The sequence below is a fragment of the Scardinius erythrophthalmus genome, assembly GCF_964197995.2.
Source record: "Scardinius erythrophthalmus genome assembly, chromosome: 12".
NCBI classification, from domain to species: domain Eukaryota; kingdom Metazoa; phylum Chordata; class Actinopteri; order Cypriniformes; family Leuciscidae; genus Scardinius; species Scardinius erythrophthalmus.
This window is the reverse complement of record NC_138232.1, coordinates 23,246,194-23,269,695: the sequence shown is the minus strand read 5'-3', so window position 1 is coordinate 23,269,695 and position 23,502 is coordinate 23,246,194. Positions and strand designations below refer to the sequence as shown.

The window sequence follows — 23,502 nt, the reverse complement described above, 5'->3', positions numbered from 1 at the left end:
TAATCAAATTAACTACACACAATTGTATGTGTCCAACAATCTTGCTTCATATTTGAAACATTGTGTTTTGATATTTTGTGTATATATATATATATATATTACATTTAACAAGTTAATAGATACAATACATTTGTCCATTTCTATTTGTGGCCACTATGTATGTTTACACTACCATTCAAAAGTTTGTGGTCAGTTTTTATTCAACAAGGAAGCATTAAATTAATCGAAGGGACGGTAAAGACTTTACATTGTTACAAAAAATTCTACTTAAAAAAAAAATACTGCTCTTCTGAACTTTCTATTCATCAAAAATCCTGAAAGAAAAAGTTTCCATAAAAATATTAAAAAGCATAACCTTTTTAAGAAATGTTACCTTGCCATCTTAAATATTCAAATGCTTTAAATTGTAATGTTTCACAGTATTCACTGTTTTTACTGTATCAAATAAATGCAACATTGGTGAGCATAAGAAACTAATAAAAAAATAACCTGTTCTACAAAACGTATGCCTTGTCTAATCATCATGTGTTGGGCTTGAAAAGGCTCTGAGCTCTTAAATGTTTCCACACTGGCTCAGGGGACACTATATTTTGATGAATTCTCATGTGAAAAATGACAACAAACCACCTTGACTCTTTTTAATACATTATTTAATCACAAAACAACTTTCCCACACTACAGTACACATTCCCCCTCAAGCAGCAAGCCAGCAACCTGGGGTTTAGTGCCTTGCTCAAGAGCTCAGCTCATTCTTTGTCTGGATTAAACCGACATCATTATGATTACAAGCCTTGGGCTTTACCTCAGGCCAAGGGCCTCTTAGTGGATATAGAGGTGGAGCAATGACCACCCGAGTGTTGCATTTAAATTTACAAGACTTCTCCTGGTCCAGTTAAAAAGTTGGGGAAACAAAAGTACTTAATTAAATCCTTTGTCAAGAGACTTGCTTAATCACTCAGCTAATTAAATCCAATAAATAAGACAGTCATCCATTAGCAATTTATTCCTGCAGGAGTTCGAAAAACGCAACAGCTTGCAAAAGAGCATCACACAGCTCCTCCCCTCTATTCCTACTGCTCATCTGAAAGGAGTTCCTGTGCTTTAACAACAAGTCGTGAGGGAAAAGAACACGTGGGTCTCGCTTCATCACAGACTCCGTCATCATTTTCCTCACTGTCTCAGCTCCACTTGTCCGACAATCTCCCACTATTAGGTCGAAATGGCGGCCAATGGCTGTGCGCAACATGTTAAGGACTTTGGGAGGGCTTCCCGGTTCCCTCGCTGAAGTGAGTAAAGCAAATAGCATGGCCTCTACTGTCCTAAGATGGACCATGACTGGATAAAGAGAAGTATTCTGGGGAGAGATGCTTGGCTTCTCCACCACAAAAAAGTCGGCAGCAGGAAAGCTTGAAAGAACAGTAGAGATCTGGGGTTGACAAAGAAAATGCACTGTAATTCAAAGTGGTTATTCCAGTGCAAAACTACCATCAAATAATGTGCATGAAATTAAGTACTATACAGAATTTAAACCAGCAACTCTTGTTGACAGAAGAACTTATACCAACATGTTTTGGCAGACAAATTATTTGAGTTGTATTCTGTCAGGCCCAGTGAGGAACATACCAAATTTCTTTTTTTAATTAATAAAATAAATAAAGACCTTAACAGTATAAAATGTAAGTTAAAATTGCCCATTTTGGATGTCAAATAACCTTCATTGTACATTATGTACAAACACGGCTGAATTCTTTAAAATAAGCATACTTACTTAACCTAGCATACAGATAACATTAGTGTCACATTTTTATAATTCAAATTGTTAGGCTGCATGAATTAAGTCAACCTGAATCAGAAATACTTCCAATAACCTCCAATGTACTTGTTACATCATAAGAGGAATGGTATCTTCTACACTAATATTAGTCTTTCATTTTCATCCTTATCCCGAGGTTACCACAGTCAAAAGGATCCGGTCTGTATCAAGACCAGATTGTGGACCTGCACCCTGAGACAACCTAGCCTTGTTAAAACCAGACCATTCTCAGTAGTAACTGAGTTATGGTCTGGCAAAGCTTCTTTAATAACTCATTTCCAAAGGGGCGTCACCAACGGACGTCGCTCAAATGCCTCTGGGCGCAATTGGATAGATCTAAAACCAATCAGAGCGATCGTCATCGTGTAAAGCCATATGCTGCGTCCCAATTCGCCTAAGTTACACTACGCCATAAAAGTATGTAGGCTACTCTTTTTGTGAAGAAAAGGTATTTACTTTTGAATATGTAGCAAAAAAGTAGGCAAGCTTTGGGACATACTACTTCGTCATCTTTATTGGACGGATCTGTCGCGTGCATCCTGTCACGTAAACTGTCCTGTCAATCATCTTGTCACAGTTAAAATCCTCTATTAAATCTAATTTAATTTCCTACCGTTTCGGAGAGAAATGTAGTAGCACGTTCATCTGCCAGTGGGTCTTTCATGGAGACTGTCCTCATGTGTTTGCAATTTGAATATAATAATGCATTTAAAAGTTGGTGTGCTTCACCAACGGAGTGGACGTCACTCAAATGCCTCTGGGCGCAATTGGATAGACCTAAAAAAACAATCAGAGCGATCGTCATTGTGTAAAGCCCGCCTCAACGTTTCTGATTGGTGCCGCGATTTCGACGGCATGGAAATGGGCTTGAATGAGCTCTTTGCCAGACTACTTGCAGAGCAAATCTAAATTTGCCGGAAGTTGTCTGGGTTTTCCCAGGCTAGAGACAACCACAACTCAGCCATGAATGTCAGCAAAGAACACAACAACTAGTCGAGCCCAAGAGACCTCATTGACAAGACAGCCCTCAGCACAGATCCTCAGCAAAGACCTCAACAACTAGACAATCACTCTGACATAATGCCAGCTACAACTCCTCCACCATATTCCAGCATGTTGTATCCCAAATTAATTTTCAATTCAAATGATTCAATGAGAAATACATGTTTTCAACAGTCGATTGTCGCCACAAACTGGTGTAGCGATGTAATTGATACAATCTTTATTGAAAGCATCAAGTTACTTTCAAAAGGTGATTTACTCTATTTTGATCGCAAGCGTAGACATCAGTGTTTATATCCAAATTATAAACTTCTATTCCAGTAATGTGACACATAATGATACTGTGTGGTTGAAAAGACTGTTTATGAAACGGTTTCATACTTATACTGTTCATGACAACTGCTCTCTCTGGATCAGCAGCAACACAGATATGAATGTTTGCTGTGATCGTACTAGTCAAAGGTTTAATAGATATAGACGAATCATGATCATTTAGGAGGGTGTTTGAATCATGATTGTGATCATCTAACAATTAATCGTGCAGTTCTATCTTATTGTAAACTATTTATCCATGCATGCATATCATTTTTTTATTCATTTGTTGACTGTAATTTGTAAAAAAAAAAAAAAAAAAATATCCAACTGCATCTTCCAGGTAAAGGACAGACATCTCCAATTATTTCTCCAATCATTTTGTCCGGATAAACCCCGCCCCCTTCTTACTATCAACTGCAAGCTATGCATTCATATCGGCCTCCATCCAATCAACAATCGATGCATAGAACCTAGTCCCTAGAACCCTACATTTTCTTCAATCCACAAGGGTTGCAGGTTTACCTTCTCAAAAGAATATGCAAACATTTTAATATTAATATTAAACCTCAATACTGTTAAATCTCAAATAAATGAACAAAAAACTAAATTTAGAAACTTACATCGTTCAAATAATCTGATGCCATGTACGTTCCTTTCATAAAGCTCTTGCACTCTGCTTGCTGCCAGTCTAAGACAGTTTTCGCCCGATCCATGTGTGTCCATGCAATTTTATTAGTGCCACAAACAATGGACACGATGGAGCTTGCATCCTGCAAGACATTCAAGAACAAAACATAGCACAAAATTCTTCATTCACAAAAGCTATTAAATATATTATTGATTTAGAAAAACTGCCTCACCTCCAAGAAAGCTCGGTCAACCTCAGGTCTTATAAATTTAGCCAGATGGACTTTTCCCTTTTTTCTCTCCTTCCTTTCAGCTGGTTTGAGGATAGAGTCAAAGACTATGACAGCACTCTTGTGTTTCAGTAAGGGTACATTAATGACACTCTCCAGACTGTTGAATGGTCCATGTCTGGTTCTGTAGTCGATGATGTTGACAGCTTTCCGTCCTCGCAGCAGTTTGACCTGTGCCAGTTCTGACTCTGTGGCTGTATTGAGGCGATGGAGGATGACAGCACGCTGCTCTGTCGTATAACATGAGTCCAGGGGTTTGTCGTTTTCTTGGCACAATTCAGAGGAAATGGATGCATTGAGGGTGTCAAATCCAGACACCATTATTCTGCTCCTTCTGCAAAAGGTGCAGTGCAAGAATCTGAGCTCATATTCAGGCAAGGGGCTAGGAGGACGACAGAACAGACTGTAATGCCCTGCAATCAATGAATGGTTTAGTCAGAAAAGAATCAATCAAACAGGAAAATAACAAAGACAATGCTGCAAAGTTCATCATTTATTTCGGGACTTCAATTTCAGCTATAAAGCAACTCTACAGAAGGATATCATGTCATTATAACCAGCTCAATTCCCTGCAAGTTTGTGTGTTCTCAAACGCATCAGTACAGTTAAACCAATATTTTCTGAATTAGTAATTGTATTGTAAGCCCCAACTGAAAAATGTATTCAACAAATACAAATACATTCAAGTAAAATACTTAACGATGTATATAACTCTACACTTCAAATTAAATGAGTGCAACTGATAATCCAAAAAGATATGTAATGATCTGCAAGACACTTTATAGTCCTTGTGATTAGCATCACAATGTCTAAGTTAGGTCTCGAATTCTTGAATTTCACACCTAATGTAATTACATGTGTTATTATTACCTTTGAGGACGATAGAGGACAGAAGGCGTTTCGCGACCCACATGTTTGATCGCCACAGCTAAGTGTTTACATATGTGCCCCATGCGTTGCCCTTAGAGGTCCGACGTTGAGGGTTCGTGAGGAAACATGGCACGTGTGATTTTGGTTCCGACTACGAATTAACACTTTTGCCTAGAAAACAAAGCTATGCCTGGAGTTTCAGTTTCGATTCCAAAGAAAATTGTTGGCAAGATGTCGGCATCATATGAAGATATTGTGAAGTTCGTCGCGAATAATCTTAAATGTTTGATATGTTTTAATATTTTCACAAAGCCAGTTACACTAGTTTGTGGGCATAACCATTGTCTGAAATGCATCAATGAATATTGGTCACGTAACGTTAGCGGCGCAAAGAGAGATTGCCCACAGTGCCGGAGAGATATAAGCAGTAGTAAACCAGAAATTAACTTTACTCTGTGTGACATACTGGAATTACAGGAGCTTGGTGGTCGCGAGAGGTGGGAACAGATTCTGACAGAAACAGATCAAGACTATAAACCTCAACACGCTGGGAGAACTATTACAAAAGTGGCAAGTTCATGGTCTTAATTTGATCAAGTTCGTAGTTTTATCTTATCAAACAGTATAATGAAATAATATAATATTGAATATAGAGGTAAAGCGGTATAACATGGCTGGCCTGTTGCCTGGTTTTGGGCACTTTTCACCTGGCCAGGCTGAAAGAAAATCTTAAAGGGATAGTTCACTTTAATATGAAAATTCTGTCATCATATACTCACCCCTCATGTTGTTTCAATCCTTTATGAATTTCTTTCTTCTGCTAAACAGAAAGGAAGATATTTAGAAGAATATCAGTAACCAGACAGTTTCTGGTCCCACTGACTTCCATAGTATATATTTTTTTTCCTACTATGGAAGTCAGTGGGACCAGAAACTGTCTGGTTACTGATATTCTTCTAAATATCTTCCTTTCTGTTCAGCAGAAGAAAGAAATTCATACAGGTTTGAAACAACACAAGGGTGAGTATATGATGACAGAATTTTCATTTTCCCTTCACTATCCCTTTAACCCAGGAAACCAGCATATAGGCTGGTTTAAGCAGGCACTTTTCAGTAGGAAACTATTTGATTTTAACCTAAATTCCTGGTTGAAGAAAAAAACATTATTGGGATATTTGTGTTATTGGCCATTAACAAAGTACTGATGTTGCTCACACTCATGCACACACACACACACACACACACACACACACACACACACACACACACACACACACACCTACCTACCTACCTCAGGGCAAGTGTATCTGGTGTGCTAAATTTGATCGATTCTAATCTTTACTTCAACTTCTTGCTCTATAGGATAGTTTAATGAAACACCTGGATTGGTTAAATGCTGAGAAAAAAAAGACAGAGGATTCACTTTCAGCTGAACTAAACTCAAATCAGGCTTGTGAGGTAATATGTAGCAGCTTAGTAGCCTACTTTCAAATTTGCACACATACTATTTGAAAAATGAATCTTACGAAATAATTAATTAATTTTGTATCACTCAGGATGGCTTTTATGATTCCTCGGCTGTTCCGATGGATGTTTCCAGCTCATCTATTGACAGTGATGCTTCAAGTTATGCTGACAGAAGTTTTAGTCTGGCATCAGGGGATCATCAGGAACAACCTTCTCAGTACAGTACAGAGGTACAGCACCTTTGGTATCTTCATTGTAACTGTAACAATAAGTTTGCGCTTTACATGAGGACTCTGAGGATGACCCACAAAGAACATTATGTTTGTATGTATGTGTGGGAAAACGTTACATAACATTTAAATAAATGTAAATAATTATTAAAGGTGTTGTTTGCGAAGTTATCCGTTCTAGAGCTTTCGCGACTCTAGAAAAGTCACAGCCACTTTTCTACATCCCGCAAAGCAAGATCGGCATGTACTTTGTGGATCTCAGCTCCTTTCATCAAAAGCTTTACCTATGTTCACATACATCTTCCTTCTTTTGCATTCACTTTTTAAGATGTATTTAGATTGGCACATCTCAAATAATTAAAACTTTCAAAAGTAACTTTCATCATACCATTGAATAAATGAACAAATGAATGAATCATATTGTGCTTCTGGTTTTAGATACTATTTTATACTCAAAGTGCTTTACAATGGGATCAGGGGTCTCTCCTCAACCAGCGTGCAGCATCTACTGGATTATGTGATGGCAGTCACAGCCATTCCATTAATATCACTCACAGCACCTTTAAAGCAACAACCTATTGGGTCTCATTCACTAATAATTCACAAATAATTCTATACAAGTGTAATTAATTGTTTTCTCAAAACTTCAGTTTATATATAACGGGTGCAAAAGCTACATTTTGATATCATAGATATCTTCGAGTAAATCTTTGAGAAAAGCCGAGTGTGTAATTTTCAAAACCAGTTGAAACACACACACACAAAAAAACTGTTTATGTACCCCCAATACTGCACATTTTTGATGTCTCTTTTATCTTACACACATATTTGAGATTTTGGACAAATTAGCTTTAAGGCAAGCCTCCAAGGTTAGCAAAATAAAAGAAAACCCCTTTATGCAGGCAGGGAGGAGACCAGATGCAGTTTTTTTTTTAATGGATGTCAATGGAGGAAACGCTTATCATTCATTATCATGAATGCTTATGCATGAACATGCTTATCATTTATTGAATCTACAGCCTACATCGGCTATATTGGTTATATAGCCTAATGTTTTCCATTAAACATTAGTTTTGGATAGATCTATTTTTAGAGTTTACACCGGTGTAATCATTTATTTCATTGTTTTAGTTTGGCTCTGTTCTGTTCCTGTTTGCCTGTGTTACCTTTTCTTGTTTGTCTCCATGGTTTCAGATTGAGTTACGCACATGTTTCTTGTTATGTTAATTACACCTGTGTGTATTTAAGCGTTTAGTTCTTTTTTGTTTTCTTTTCATTGTTCGTTGACGTTTATGTTCATGTGGTTTGCTAGTTTCCTACGTTCTCCCTTATTGCTCCAGAGTGTTAAGAATCTTGAATAAAGACTATTTTGCTTTATAGTTTGTCTCATTGTGCGTGCTGCAGACCTTGTGTAACAACTGAAAAAAAAGATGTTTTATAAGAGTTGTCACAGACAATTTTGCAGCAGATAGGATTCAGTTTGCAGCATTTACAGTTTCAGTTTACATTTCTCATTCATTTCTATGGTACAGCTTTGCCATGACAGGGGGGAAAACTATTAAAATATATTAGTATATAAACATACTAAAATATATTCAAATAGAAAACATTTATTTTAAATTGTAATAATATTTAAGTAATAGAACTGTTTTTACTTAATTTTTTTTATCAAATAAATGCAGCCTGGTTGAGCCTATGGGTTGAGCATAAGAGACTTGTTTCAAAAACTTCTTACTCACCCAAACTCATAAATGGTAGTGAATGTACAAATGTATAGATTGTTGCAACGTGATCTCATGAGAATACGTGTATTTTTACGTAAAGTGTAATTCTACCATACGTACATTTACTTACGTTTTATACACACAGAAACGTATAATACTGACGTATTTACAGCACTAAAACGTAAAATATTTACGTATTAACAGCACAAAAACGTAAATTATTTACGTATGAACAACTCTACCGACGTACATATTTGTACTTATTCTTATTTATGCAAATTAAAATCGTGGCATTAATGTTTTGACTCTATTTTGACTATTGCATTCAAATGTCTTATCAATTACGTTTTCAGTCGCATTTATTATTATTAAATGCAGTTTACTCAAGAAATAGGCTAATAACCATTCGCTCTGTTCGTGCCTTCTGCTGCAAACTCGTTTCGGAGGATTAGCCTACATGCAGTTACACAAGAATACACTTTAAAACCTTAAAAATACCTTATTTAATCGTTTAACTATTTTGTAATATTTAGTTTATTTACAGTGAGACACAAAACGCGTTTTCTCCAATAGAACAAAAATACACCAAAAAAAACCAACATAAATTCACAAAAGACATCAATTTTATTAGCTTGATATTATAATCCAAATCTTTAGAATCCATACGTTTGCAAGAAAGAGATCCAAATTCAGCCCTTTATCCAGTGAGTGATCTTCATCTCCATTTCACAGGCTATCATCAAATTCAAAAATTGCGCCCTCAAGAAGCGTTACGACATGTTTTACGGCAGTGATATCAAACGCTCATTGGCTCTCGCCACAGATTGCGACGTGCCGTATTTCAGTCGGTAAACTACATTTGAAATGGAGAAGCGCGCACGCCTTCACGTCTATGCTTCACACAGAGCGAAGCCGGATTAACATTTTCATGGATTAATAACTTAAATTCTGCTCTGTACCTCATTCAAAACTATTATACTGAAAGAGAGGACTGTGACTGCAACACATCGTCATGTGAACGACTTTTGGTACCGGTTTTGACATTTTCGCAATAAATAAATTATTGTGATTACACGTATGTTGTAATTTTTCTTCATAATTGTAGCCTATGTAGTTTTAAGAAATTGTTATGGGTAGGTTTAGGGGTAGGAGTAGGATTAGCTGCTAAAAAAATCTTTTAATGCTATATTGTTAATAAAATTGCCATTTCCCTACTCATCTCTGTACGTTTTGTCCTTTTTATATTCTGTATAAAATGGGTAACGTTATGTTTAGGTTTGGGAGTGGGGTTAAAGGGATCTTCCATTTATCTAAAACGGTAAAAGGTAAATTATACAGATATCTTAATGATATGAAAGATTCGTAAATATTTTACGTTTTGTAGCTGTAAAAAAACGTAATAATATTACGTTTAATTGTTGCAGATACGTCCATATCATACGTTTCAGCATCTATCCAAACGTACAAAACGTACGTTTTCTATCTTTGAAAATTACGTATTAATACTACGTATTAACAATGATGAATTCTGTGTGCACGCATGTGAATGAGACCCATTATGTTTTTACAAGAGAGTTTTTGGAACCAAAGTATTTTCATAAAATTACATCAGCCCAGCAAGAACTTGTACTGGCTAGTGATTTAGGGATCTTGTTAAATTTGATGTAGATTGTCAAAAATCTAATCTCTCTCAGGAAAGTTCTCAGGAGTTTGTAGAAGAGGATCCAGTCTATCTGTCTGAAGATGCTGATCTAACTCTCAGTGCAGGAGCACAGCAGCACAACAGCGACGGTGCTGAGGGTAATATTTTTATGCTAACAGTGATTTTCATGCATGTTTGACAAAAAAAAAATGTGTCTTGGTGATATTCATGTTCTCACTTAAATGTCTCTCCCTCCCTCCCAGGTGCTCTTCATGCAAAGTTTGTTGAGCTTTCCTTCTCTCCCCAGCTGGGAAACCGAAGGCTGGATTTTCATACAGAGAGCCGTACAATGGCAACACAACCAGGGCACCAAGTTAGAACTTCACATGGGCGCTTTGATGCCTGTCAGTGGATGGCGATGCAGGAATTCACAGAAGGGTGGTTTTACTGGGACGTGGACACCACACGTAGCACTGGATGGGCTGTTGGGGTGGCGTATCCCACCCTGATGCGTAATGAGATTTTGGGAAGAACTTCCTCATCTTGGTGTTTGGAGTGGAGCTGTGGGCAACTGAGCGCTTGTCACAATAATATAAAGACCCCTGTTAAGCATAGTGTCCTTAACGGGATCAGAGTTATTCTGGACATGGCAAAAGGACAGCTGTGCTTTCATAGTCTGGATGATAGCCTGCTTGAATTACACAGTTTCCACATTAATTTCACTGGCCCTCTCAGACCTGTCTTCTGGCTTTATGGGTTGTCGAAATGTCAAAATGCTTTAACATTTCCTTTACATTGATTCCCTTACCTGCAACAATAGCTTATACACTCCATTTTGCTTACAGATTATCCTATTTATATATCCTTTATATATAAAAAAGGAATCTTGAATTCTATTTATTTTTTTTTCAATACATACCTGTCTCATTTGGTTTCTGGGTTTTACAACGGGCTTTACAAATACAACTTAGCTACACAACCATAAATATTCTAGGACCAAATAGTGCCCTTTTTTGCCTTGTTCAGCCAGCTTCATTTATCTTCCATCGTCCTTGATTAAAATAAATAGATAGATAGATAAATAGATAAGCTTAAACCTGATTAAAATAAATAAATGGATAAATGTTGGGGACATTTACTGTTCAACAATGTGATTTGATTGCATTGACACTATTGGATGAAAACTGAACTGAGCTGGATATCACTGTTTTCTGCAGAACTGCTTTATAGATAAAATTAACTCATTTAATAATTGATTATATTTATAATGGAACTAAATCAAGACTGAACTGATTTCAGTTGAACAATGACACTATTTTCTTTTAGAGCTGCTGTACAGCCGAAATTAACTTTGTTTTCATCATTGAATCATTATCATTGTAAAGCTGCTTTGAAACAATCTGTATTGTATAAAGTGTTATATAAATAAAGGTGACCTGAAAATAAATAAATAGGTTGCTACATATACATACATACACACTTAAACACATAAGCAAGCAAGCTTCAATCAGCTCTACTCTCTGACTAGAGCAATCTAAAATCCCTCAACAACATCTTGGTGCTTTCCTGGTTATTTCTATTTTTTTTATTTGTCATAGAAACGTTTTGATAAAGAATGTTTATTTATTTGTAAAGGAAGCTGAGGGGAAGCGTCTGCATAGTAAATATAGTGTCATCCTAGATTCTGAAAAAATATATATTACATATAATAATAAATATGATCAAATTGCCTAAACCTAAACAAGTCAATATTGATGACATATTGTAAGCTTTTATTTTGGCAGAATACTGGTAAAAATGCTGTAAACTTGTAAAGTATAGCTCTCCACAGAAAAGTTGGAGATTGTGTGAATGGGTAAAATGAAGTGAACCTGCAGAAATGCAAACGCAATGCTTTAAACTCAATGCACATACAGAGATGGAGTTTGTGAGAAGCAACATTTACAGTGAACCGAAGAGCTGTGATGCTGATGCTGCACACCTGAAACACAGTGCCGCTCTTCACTCTGATAATCATACTAACCTATATTGTGATTTCAGTTCATTTAAATTAATTGTGCACTTTTTTTGTCTTTTCTTTTTTTGCTTTTTTTTTTTTTTTTGCTTTTTACTTTTCACCAACTTACAAACCTGTTTCGGTTCTCTCACAAACCCTCATTTGGGAAATCCTGATCTAGTAAGTCACATTTATGGAGTGTTGACACATTTTAATCTGTTTATTTTGAAAAATGATTGAATATGTATAGCCAGTCAAAATATTTGTCCAAAATAAAGATCGGTATTTTGTTTTTGTCAAAATGAACAAGAAATCATCTTATTAAATAAAATATATTATTCATACATATGCTTACTCTAAAGCAGGGATTCTCAACTCTGGCCCTCGAGATCCACTTTCCTACAGAGTTTAGCTCCAACATTGACCAAAATCACCTGCCTGTAACATTATAGGCTATGTTTGAAATTGCCCCCTATACTATTCACTATTCCCTACATTACCCCTGTCACTGTCACTGTCATCTGTTAGTCACCATCTGCACTACATGTCCCATCATCCTCTCCGGCTCACACCTGCACTCACTCCACCATTACCCGCACCTGTCAGCGATCATCATCGTCATCACTCACCGTGTTCAGCTGTTGTCACCTTCTCTTCCCTAATTCATCTGTGTATTTAAGTTCCCCTCTGTTCAGTGTTCATTGTCGGTTATTGTTTGTGTTATGTGCACACTGTATTGTATGTTGGCTAGTAATTGTGTTCAGATATCCTCTTATTATTTGTATCTTCATTGTCCTTTGAGAACCTAAATGTTACAGAATAACTGACCGTAAATCTAAATAGGCTATGGGCATTACCCACACCCATCTAACTTCTACCGATCGTCTACTGACCTGTTTCCAGGATGGCTGTCCGATCGAGGAAAACATGCAAGATTTCCTGGAGATTTCTAACCAGGTCAACTGGACAGATGATGTCCTAGCGAAAGTGTTCAGGCTTGGACTGGACGATCCTCTGCACCAGCCAGCTTCAGCCGTAAGACTAGAATCATTCGCTCAATACCTGGATTGTGTGCTGTTGTTGAGTGGATCATCCTTCACTGTGGGTGAGGCTGAAGATAACATCTCCACTCAACAACCATCTCCAGCCATCTTCCTCGCCACAACACCTGCGTCCCTGCTACCCGTCCTGAGTCTTGTCCCGCCGAGACCACCCGTCCTGAGTCTTGTCCCACCGAGACCACCCTTCCTGAGTCCCCTGTTCCTATCCTCGGCCAAAGTCCTGAGGAAATAAACTTAATTGATTTCGACACTGATGTACCTTGTCTTCCTCAGGATCTTCCTCAGGATCTTCACGTCATGTCTGCTGAGCCTGAGCTCCTTCACGTCATGTCTATCGAACCTGAGCTTCTTCACATCAGTCCTGCAGAGTCAGAATTAATTTATACCTATTGTAAGCCCGCACTCGATCGGCCCAAAGTCTGGCATCCGAGTCCGACCAGCGGGGAAGGTCTCTACGCATTACTGTCTTTAAAAGCATTTTTGATTAAGTATTGATCAAGTATGTTTGATTAAATGCAATGCATTTTCTCATGTATTTTCTTATTTCATCTGACTGCATAAATGAAAAGGTGTAATGATATCCGTGCATCATTAAAAGTGAGCGAATGTTTGACTATTCTTTTTAACTCTTTAATGAAAATAATGTCAAAGTCAGTTAGAATAATCAAATGTATCAGTTTATGTCAAGTAAATGTATCATGCCAATTTCATAATCAGTCCAAGGATGATCAAAACAATAACATCAAATGCTCTGGAATAAAGAGAAGAGATGCAAACCTGACATTAGGAAATATGATGCATGCGGAGTCCCGGCGGCTCTCAGCATTCACGGGCTGATCTGAGGTACAGAATCGCCCTGAGCCCTTTGCTACATTTCATTATATAGACAGAACCTCTTTCACATGGAAACATCTGCTAACAAAGGGAATTTACATTCAGAGTTTACACCTTTTGCCCCGTGTCAACAAGCTTGGCCCCTCCTCTGCCCCCCCTAAATTTGGAATCGTAATCACACCAAACAACTGCGCATTTTATCAGTTGCGGCGCCTTCATCTATACATAGTTCCCACATGACGTCACAACATACGGGCATTTGCCGACCCGGCGCCATTTCTGAGGGCAGAACACAACATTCTTACAATGCAGAACATGAGAAGAAGAAGCTGAAACGGAAATTTTGTGATTAAAAAGTAAAAATGGTCATCTCCTGCTGGGTCAATGGATGTTCCAATCGTGCCGGAGGTTCAGTTAAATTTAGTTTTTTAGCATTTGCCGACCCGGCGCCATTTCTGTGGGCAGAACAATAGTAGAAGAAGCTGAAGCGAGTTAATTTCGTGATAAAAAGTGAAAATGGTGATCTCCTGCTGGGTGAATGGATGTTTAAATCGTGTCGGAGGTTCAGTTAAATTTGGATTTTACAGTATACCCGTCTTTAGACTTTATGAATGTGAGAAGACTAAGCTTTTGTCAGAACAACGACGGAGGTTATGGCTGGCAAGGATAAACAGGAAAGAAACTCCCTCAAAACACTCAAGAATTTGTTGTTTTTTATTGCGAGTGTACACAAATATAAGTTAACACTTTGCAGTTTGAATTATGTCCTGTATGAACAAAATGACGAGATATTAAAAACATACAAAAACAACATTGTTTCCACTGTTCGATCGCGCCCGCGACTCTCTCACTCTCACACACACTCACACACACACATTCCAGCACGGCAATCTCAGATTATGTTCCTAAAGAACCCGCGTATAAAGTAGTTCCGCATTAACTATACATTAATTAATTTGCAAGCGAGTTTTATTTATTTTCATACGTTATATTCATATTCATGCACATATTTCCAGGCTCGGAATTGCTCACATGTATTAAAACTCCTAGCCAATACCAGATAATGGCACACATGATAATACTGTATCTGAGGCAAAGCTGTAGGCTATAATCAGTGCTCAGTGCTTCCTTTGTTAGCGCATACGGATCCACACCATTTATGACTGAAATTTTCGCATTGTACCGCTCTCTGTCTTGTGTTAATATAGTCTCTTTATAATCTCTGTCACTTTGTCTCTTCATGATTTTCGTAACATTATAAATGCAAAGAAATATTCGAAATTTGCTTGTAAAACTCATAGACAGTATGGTAAAACAATGTAAACACAGCAGCTTTTGCCCTCAAAGATGGCGCCTCCGGGGAGGTCACGTGACATTAATCGGCCTGTGGGAACTATGTATAGGCTACACTGCAGCACGACGTATATTCACATCAAATGTTAACGCAGAGGAACGGGAGTTCATTTGCATGTGCTTTAAAGCCTTGCCAGTTAAACATGTCTAGCTGCTGATGCGCTGTTCAAACATGCGCTTTACTGAGCGCGTACACTCGACGCGTACATGCACTAAAAGCCTGTTACTGGACTAAGTTATCTTTTGAGTCTTATATTGCGCTAATACTGTCAAATACAGACAATGTTTACATAAACAAAGTTGGTTATGTCTAAAGTGAAAGCAAACAGAGAAAATTAATTAAAATCTGCTAGTCATATATGCGTGTATATTAGACGCGTCGCGTGCAGAAAGAGACAGTGGCCCTAATAATAAACATGCTGCCGCTTGTCCTTAAAGAGATAGTTCACCCAAAACCAAACAGTTGCTGGTCCCCATTGACTTCCATACATAGTAGGAAAAAAATATACTATGGAAGTCACAGGAGTACATCAACAGTTTGGTTACTCACATTCTTTCAAATAACATTTATTTTCAACAGAAGAAAGAAACTTATTCGGGTTTAAAACAACTTAAAGTAACAACATGTAACTTTTCAACCTTCATAATATATTTCCAAGACCCTTGTGATAGTACATCGACTTACAATAGGTTGAATGAGACGTCTGCCAGAGCCTGAAGGGGTCTGTATCGCTTTTACTGGCACTATGTAACTTCGGGGTGCGGGTAGTAACCAGCCCTCAAAAAGAACTACAAAATTCGACTGCTTTACGGCATACGTCACTTTGCCCACCACTTCCTCAAATGTGGCCAACCAGCGCGTTTGCTTTCGTACGTCTGTTTTCGTCATGGCTGAAGCAGCAGCGAAACGTAAGAAGTCCAAGGTTTTGTCGGAGTAGAGTCGGAAGAGGAAAAGGGAGAGTGATAAACTGAAAGGCAGGACGAGGATCAATATTGGTCGAGCGTTTGCTCGCTGGCGTGAGCTTATGGAGGAGGAGAGTTACCAGACCGATGCTGACTTGGCCGTCATGCTGTTGAACTAGTAAGTAACTGTAAATTGCTTGCATACTATCTTTAGTTTTTCTAATCTGTTGTCTGCCTGGCTACGTTATGGAAACTATCTTATCCTCCATTTATTTATCTTCATGAATCAGCTAGTAGATGAGCGAATTATCAATCTGGTAGCTAGTAAACACTAACATGGTAGTTTTAGATGGTTAGGATGCTATCGCTATCATTCTCGTTCAGATTTGAGCATTGCAATCGACATGCAAATCGCAAATGTTTGAGTTAAAATGTTTAGTCTACTAAACATGTATAAATTATGAAAGGGGGAAGATTAATAATATTATCATTGCCCATATGAAAAAAAACCTGCATGCTTCATATACAGTAACCGTAAATCATTTTACAACAGCGGTAATGGACAATTCCGCTTCCAACCTGTAGGGCGACCGCAGAGGAAAAGTTCCATGTTGTTGCTTTAAGAGAGTAAATTATGACTCTTTTGGGGGAGAACTATCCCTTTAATGTTAATAAAACAACAAAACACACAGAGGAAATCATTCACTGTTCTTGACTGAGAACTTTAAGTCTGTTGTGTTTTATTTTCATATTTGTTCATTTAATTACTTTCTTCAATTCTACTGTTAAATACACCTATAGCTGAAAAAATAAAGCACTGTTTATTTAATTTTTATATTAAGTTGTGTATGTGTAATGTGTATCTCTGTTCTTAATTTTTAATAACAAAGAAAATAATGACAAAGATTTTTATCTTCGCCACTTTGGCCTAAATGTCTGCCATTCTTTTTTATTTTATATTTTGTTACCTATATTTTGTTACCTATAAGGCTTTGTTTTTAAAATAGGGACATTAGTTTGGCTGTAATGCTCAGTCACTTGCAAAATAGTAAAACCAACATGAAAAAAGAATCATGATAAAATCGTGATTTTCCTGAAAAAAAATCGTGATATGATATTATTGCCATATCGCCCACCCCAGGTGTAAAAAAGTGCCTAGATGTGCTTAGATGCTAAAAATTTGTTATTATTGATCATTATATCACACTACAATTAAACATAAAGAAACATTAATTTGAATTGAAATTGTTTTATTAGCTTAGCTAATATAATTTATTAGCCTTTTCTAGAGATTGCAGTCATGCATGACATGGTGAAAAATGACTTGAAATAATACTGAAAATAGGTTAAGATGAATGTTAAAGGTGTATCCCCTAAAAGCACAAGTGGCCCCTGCCTGGCCCCCCCAGTTACTGTGGTCTAGAACCGCCACTGGTACACTGCCTTCAAAAATGTGTTGGTCAGAATTTTTTTTCAGTAAGGATGCATTAAAGTGATCAAAAATTACCTTAAAACATGTGTAATGTTACAAAAGATTTCTGTTTCAAATAAATGCTGTTCTTTTGAAATTTTTATTCATCAAAGAATCATGAAAAACTGTATCATAGTTTCCAAAAACTGTTTTCATATTTCTGAAGGATCATGTGACACTGAAGTAATGATTTTGAAAATTCAGCTTTGACAACACAGGAAAAAAATACATTTTGAAATATATTCAAATAAGATTTTAAATTTTAATACTATTCAACAATATTACAAGTTTACTGTATATTTTTTTTTAACAAATTCAGCTTTGGTGAGCATGAGCTCTTTATAAAAAAAATATTTTGTTCCTTATGTATATGTATATGGAATATTTTGTTCCTTTGTGCTTTTTTTTTGTTCCTTTGTGCACTGACTAAGGAGCATGAGTCAAACTGAAAAAATAAAACCAAAGTTTTTCTGAGGTAATGTGTTATGTAATCTTGTTAAAATGGATTTCATAAAATTGGTATCGAAAAAAGTATCGTTCAGGAACCGGTATCGAAATGAAGGTATCGGTATCGGTATCGGAATTTTTTGAACGATACCCAGCAGCCCTAGTTACGACCGCTAGGGATCAGCCGCAACAGGAAAAGGAAGAGAGTCACACTACCAGAGAGATGAGGAGAATTTTATTGACCATGAAGGGTTAGCGTCAGGGGCAGACAAGGCCAAAATAACAAACAAAATCTTATTTTAGAACCTTAAATGACCTTAAACAAAAGAAAGAAAAATCAAGATACAGTTTAACTTACCTAACTCCTTTACCCATAAACAAAGTGAAAAAAAAATACAAATAATTTGGCGTCAAACCCCCTACATCCCTTAATCTGGTAACAATTTATATACAAGAATGCTTACACACTTATTTAAAAAGTATCAGGTTGACAAGTTAGAATCGGAATCCAAGGCGTAGTCAATCAGGCAATAGTCAGATATAGGAGAAAACCAGAAGTAGGATTACATTCAACAAACACTCAGAGTTTCACTAAACTAATAATCTCTCTGGCACGACACTCTTACTCAATTAAATAAAGGTGAAACGAACAAAGCTGAAGAGAAGCACAATCAAATGGTACGAACGCAAAGCACAAAGGCATAAAGCTCAAAGGCAACCATTGTGTGTCAGGGGCGGTCCTTATATCCAGGTCAGGTGCATAGCAGGTCCAATCACAGTCTTCCACAGGTTAACAGAGGTAACGCCCATCTGAAACACAAACTTGTCTACACAGAGAGCGAGACACACCCACACACAAGGACAATTGATACAAAAAAATATCAAAAAAATCAAATGTAATTTGTATTTAAATACATTTAAGATGAGTATTTTTGTATTTTCAAAATATATAAAATACTTTTTTGCCAGTCAACCTCTTTATCAGGGTACTGATTTTGTGCATCAACTAGTTTAGACAATCACTAGCTCAACATTGGATCAGCGATTATTTTCTTTTCTTTTTTTTCTTCTTTTTTTATAAGGTGAGAATGTAATGATCAATTCTACTTGTTGATTAAAGTTAAAATAGTGCATTATTCACTTCAGTTAACATGAAAGAATAAAAGAAAGAATAGTCAAATGTGTTAAAAGCATTACTGCATGTCAGGGCTGGGTGATATGACACTACATATCATAGCAATGATATAAAGTTTGAATTGATAAAACTTTTTTTAAATCGTTTACATAGATGGGCCTATTTGTGGGGTAAGCAAATTTATCCGTGCAGCTTTTAGAGGGTAGGAATTATTGGAACGTTGGAGTGGAAAAAGAAGCACTGATGAATGATACTCCACAAAAATCTTCAGCTTTTAGTTTCATTGTACATAAAAAATAATAATCAAAAAGGGGTAAATAGTGTCAAATGAATCTAAATTAATCCTAATTTTAAATTTTAGATTCACTTTCTAATTTTAATAAACTTATAGAAACAAATAAACTTTACATAAACTAAACATAAAATAACTTAAAAAACATTGTAAAAAAAAAAAACTCGAAAGAGTTTGAAATTCAGTTTATGTTGTGGAATCAAAGCTGATATTGAGAATTGTGAAACCATGATATTGTTACTGTGAAGTAAAATTTTGGTCATATCACCCATCCATATTCTTTGCTAGATAGCAGAAAAGGTTCCCACAGTTTTGCATACAGTATGAATTTTTTAATAGTTTTCACCACAAATAATAGACTACATTGTAACCAGAAATAAGTATATAAATGGCTGCTATTTTGCATAAGTTTATTTGTAATTGCAAGAAAGAAAGAAAGAAAGAAAGAAAGAAAGAAAGAAAGAAAGAAAGAAAGAAAGGGCAGAGATGTGGTTAGGAATGAAAAGTCAGTGGGCCTATGTAGTTTCTTCATTCACTGTGACCTATACCTAGCCTGGCTCCGCCCTCCTACGTACTTCTGCTCAATTTCATTTTCCTTCAGTACTACGTCTGGGACTGCTGTATATTCTTAGGTTTCCAGAAACAAATTTTTTGTAGGACCAATCAGCGAATAGAGGGAGTGGCTGAGAACGATGACGTTGATGTGATCACACACATGACTAGCGTCGGCCAATAGTGAGCCTACGTGTGACGTACAACACACAGACACGCTGCTTTATCAAGACTCGAGGAACAGAGAGAAGGAAATGAATAGTGGAATAAAGTCGTTTTTTTTTTTTGTTTTTGCGCACAAAAAGTATTCTCGTCGCTTTATAAACTTTATAAAAGACAGACATCTTATTCTAAACATAATCCTCTGATCATTCGGACGACCACACGTTAGCGATTGGCTGTGGCAGATCCTGAGTGACTCTGGGCAGATCCAATAGTTTTGAACTTTAACAGAGAACCCGCCTACAAGGAAGTAAACGTTTCTCAATGGAGCAAGGCCAGACTCTCTGTACAAATGAAATGTACGAGAGTCTGGTAGAACCAGGCTAACCTATACCTGCACTGGATGGCCAATTTCACATGTATTTTGTGTATTTTCAAAATACAAAATACTTTATTTGTATTTAAATATATTTTTTCACACAGTATTTTGTATTTATATTTAAATACATTTTTTCACACAGTATTTTGTATTTGTATTTAAATACATTTTTTCACACAGTATTTTGTATTTGTATTTTAAATACATTTCCATGCATTTATGCCCATCTCTGTGCAACAGTTTGGTGTTTGTGTGTGTATATGTTTTGTGCTGGCTAAGTTGCAGTCGATGACCAGGTTAAATTGTAAATTTTGTAATTGATTGAAGCGTTCACACTTCAGATCTATCTGTTTTTATTATGTTTCTGTTATTAGTGGAATGTTGAGAAATCAGGGGCATAATAATAACAATCAGAAAGTTTGAACATTTTGAAATTTAATGGAATTTGCATTATTGATTTGTGACTGTAGCCATTCATATGTCTTACAGTCTTTTTCCATGAGTTGGCAGTGTGTTGTGAATAGCGCATGGTAGGTGTGTCTTTGTTAAGTGGTAATCATGGGATTATCTTTACCATCCTATGTGTGTGAAGCTATCTGGATCTGTTAGTGTGAAGATGGAGAAGAGATCTTTAGTGAAGTGACACTTTTGGACTCTGTCATCTTTATCTTCTTATGATTTGTAGTGTTCAGCCTGGATAGATTTAATCTATTCCAGGTGATGATGCTGTGAGGGTGTAGTGATGGAGGTGTGTGTTCAGTGTTCATGTCTAGGAGATGGGTGGAATCTAATCTATTACAATTGTGTTGCAAATTTAGTTCCAGTTCTATACTGGGAGGCTATATTTATGCAGTGATGTACTACTGTGAGGTGTGAACAGACTTTTGAAGTGTCTTTTCACCCATCTCCCGAGTCTCAGGTTATGTTCTAACAATTCCGCTGTCCTGGCTTTGATCCAGGTGGGGTCTGGCCCGTCCTGGCATCCATCCTCCAAGGAATTTGCAGAAGTATTCCTGAGACAGAAACAAATGCAGAGAGAACCACAGTTACTTCTGATATTTTCAACAACTTCAAATTCAGACATGTGGAATTATTTTACTTGCTCCATTATCATGTCCATTGCAATTTTAATTCCAGTTGTCACATCATGAAACTGTAACAACTACGAGAATGAACCAAACACAATTGAAGCTTTTAGGTGATTTTGTTCATACATAATCCCACAAAGAGTCTTCACAAACCCAGAGCTATAAATCACCCAGGCTCCAGAGAGTCTGCAACCAAAAACTTTTATTGGTTAACTTTAAGTAAGAACGTTGTCAACGTGTGATAGTTTTGCAAGACGGATCGGTTCAGAAGATGGTACTGCTCAGGGCCCTAACAAGAGGTCACATGACCCCTGCGACTAACAGACCCTGTCTTTCTTAAGGACCAAGGAGATGAACAAAACAGACGTCAGCAGGAACTACACATGACCTCAGATTGGAATTTCTTAAAACCATGAGAACTGAGATTTTTACATATCAAAATGCATAAAACTCATCCCAGAACAATCTTGACTGACCTATAATCAGACTATCGTACATAATTCTTTGTTGTCTACAACCTAGTATATGTGTATATGTGTCTACACTTGGTTATATCCCATGTAAGTCATTTAATGGTTATAACTGTTAGATGTTTGAATGAAAGTGTGTTGTGTTTCATATCAGTAGGATCGTATGCTCGTGATTCAAAAGATGGCTTGATTGAAATCTGTGTAAAATGTTTCGTATTCTTATAATAGTAATGATGTCTAAACTGTGGCCTCTGTACTCTCTGCTAGAGCTTGGAAAGCAAGGAGATCCCAGATAACGCATGATTAAGTGCATATAGAAACTTGGGATTTCATCATCTCACTTTTAAACTCACTCTTAAAACTTGATCTTTCCTTACTCTTTTTCCTTCTGCAACTCGTATGAATGTGTGTGCGTGTGTTTGTGTTAGATATTAGCTTTATGTGTTAGTATATAATCAATAAAGTATTGTTTGTATTTGAAAAGAGAAGTAGTACTTGTTATGTGCTTACGAAATTATTGTCTTGAACTTTGATTTAAAGGAGAACTTGGTAGCTTTTTTAACTTAATAAAACTGTCTAGAAATCATTTGGATGGTTAAACAACCTGTTCTGGTGATATTGGTGACTTTCCCCGCTCCCCCCAGCGTTCCCAGGTGGAAAACCAACCTTGCAACTTGGGGACTACCGTCCCGGCAAAATAGAAATTGGAAGTCTCGTGAGAAGCGAAAGCGAGAACGAGAACGAGCGCGAAACACAAATTGCTTTACGGCAATTCGACATAAACACACACGCATGTAAGATGTATTACCAGATTACCCACCTCGATAGACATAGCTCCACGCGATACAGTTGGCTTGCTCCGATCAAAACAAACGCACATGAGCAGCGGTAGAGAGGGGGAGGAGGCCGCCGCAAGTGAGTTTTTTACGACTGTGTTGTGAAATATACGCCCCACCACAGCTGTAGGGGGAGCTCGTGGGGAAAACATGCGACAACAAAAGGGAAAATCAGCAAAGAAGTGACTAGAGTTCTCTAGAGTTGCCGAGTTCGGCTTTAAGTTACCTATGCTTTTACCCTTGATTTACTTCGTAATTTACTGTTAGCTGGGGATTATCCTTTCTTGGCCAGGAAGATATTATATTTCCTAGAGTTAATAATTGTTTATGCTTTCTGTTCATTGGATGAACTGATAAAATAATCATACTATTGATTCTGCTACAGTAAATTCTGAAAATAATTAAGTTATTAATTATTGATCATAATTCGTTTTGAATAATAATTAATGATATTTATACGAGCGTATAAACGCTACAAAACCGAGTTTCATTGACCAAGTCTGAATTATTGCTGTTGTTTCAGTGCATTGTGTGACACCTGAA

At 36.9% G+C, this 23,502-nt stretch overlaps 2 protein-coding genes and 1 long non-coding RNA gene across 4 annotated transcripts in view; 1 reads left to right on the top strand and 2 right to left on the bottom strand.

Moving 5' to 3' along the window:
- Nucleotides 1-607: 607 nt before the first annotated feature.
- Nucleotides 608-5,109, bottom strand: tefm (transcription elongation factor, mitochondrial). Of its 2 annotated transcripts, none has more exons than XM_081381466.1 (4): nt 4,918-5,109; nt 3,991-4,460; nt 3,751-3,900; nt 608-1,426 (listed from the first exon to the last, which is right to left on the bottom strand). In XM_081381466.1, the coding sequence occupies exons 1-4, from the start codon at nt 4,958-4,960 to the stop codon at nt 1,001-1,003; spliced, it is 1,089 nt and encodes a 362-aa protein (XP_081237592.1). In that variant the 5' UTR covers nt 4,961-5,109; the 3' UTR covers nt 608-1,000. The 2 variants fall into 2 exon arrangements, with proteins under 2 accessions (XP_081237592.1, XP_081237591.1); XM_081381465.1 differs by having other exon boundaries at nt 3,991-4,429; nt 4,918-5,076.
- On the top strand, nt 4,913-11,419 carry rnf135 (ring finger protein 135). The gene is made up of 5 exons (XM_081381464.1): nt 4,913-5,487; nt 6,280-6,375; nt 6,474-6,614; nt 10,033-10,138; nt 10,244-11,419. The coding sequence occupies exons 1-5, from the start codon at nt 5,104-5,106 to the stop codon at nt 10,777-10,779; spliced, it is 1,263 nt and encodes a 420-aa protein (XP_081237590.1). The 5' UTR covers nt 4,913-5,103; the 3' UTR covers nt 10,780-11,419.
- A 7,703-nt stretch (nt 11,420-19,122) lies between these two features.
- The window catches only part of LOC308699892, a 44,172-nt gene continuing 39,792 nt past the window's right edge, over nt 19,123-23,502 (bottom strand). Inside the window, exon 4 of the long non-coding RNA XR_014031231.1 lies at nt 19,123-21,578. This is a non-coding gene — a long non-coding RNA (uncharacterized lncRNA). The remainder of the gene's footprint in view (nt 21,579-23,502) is intronic.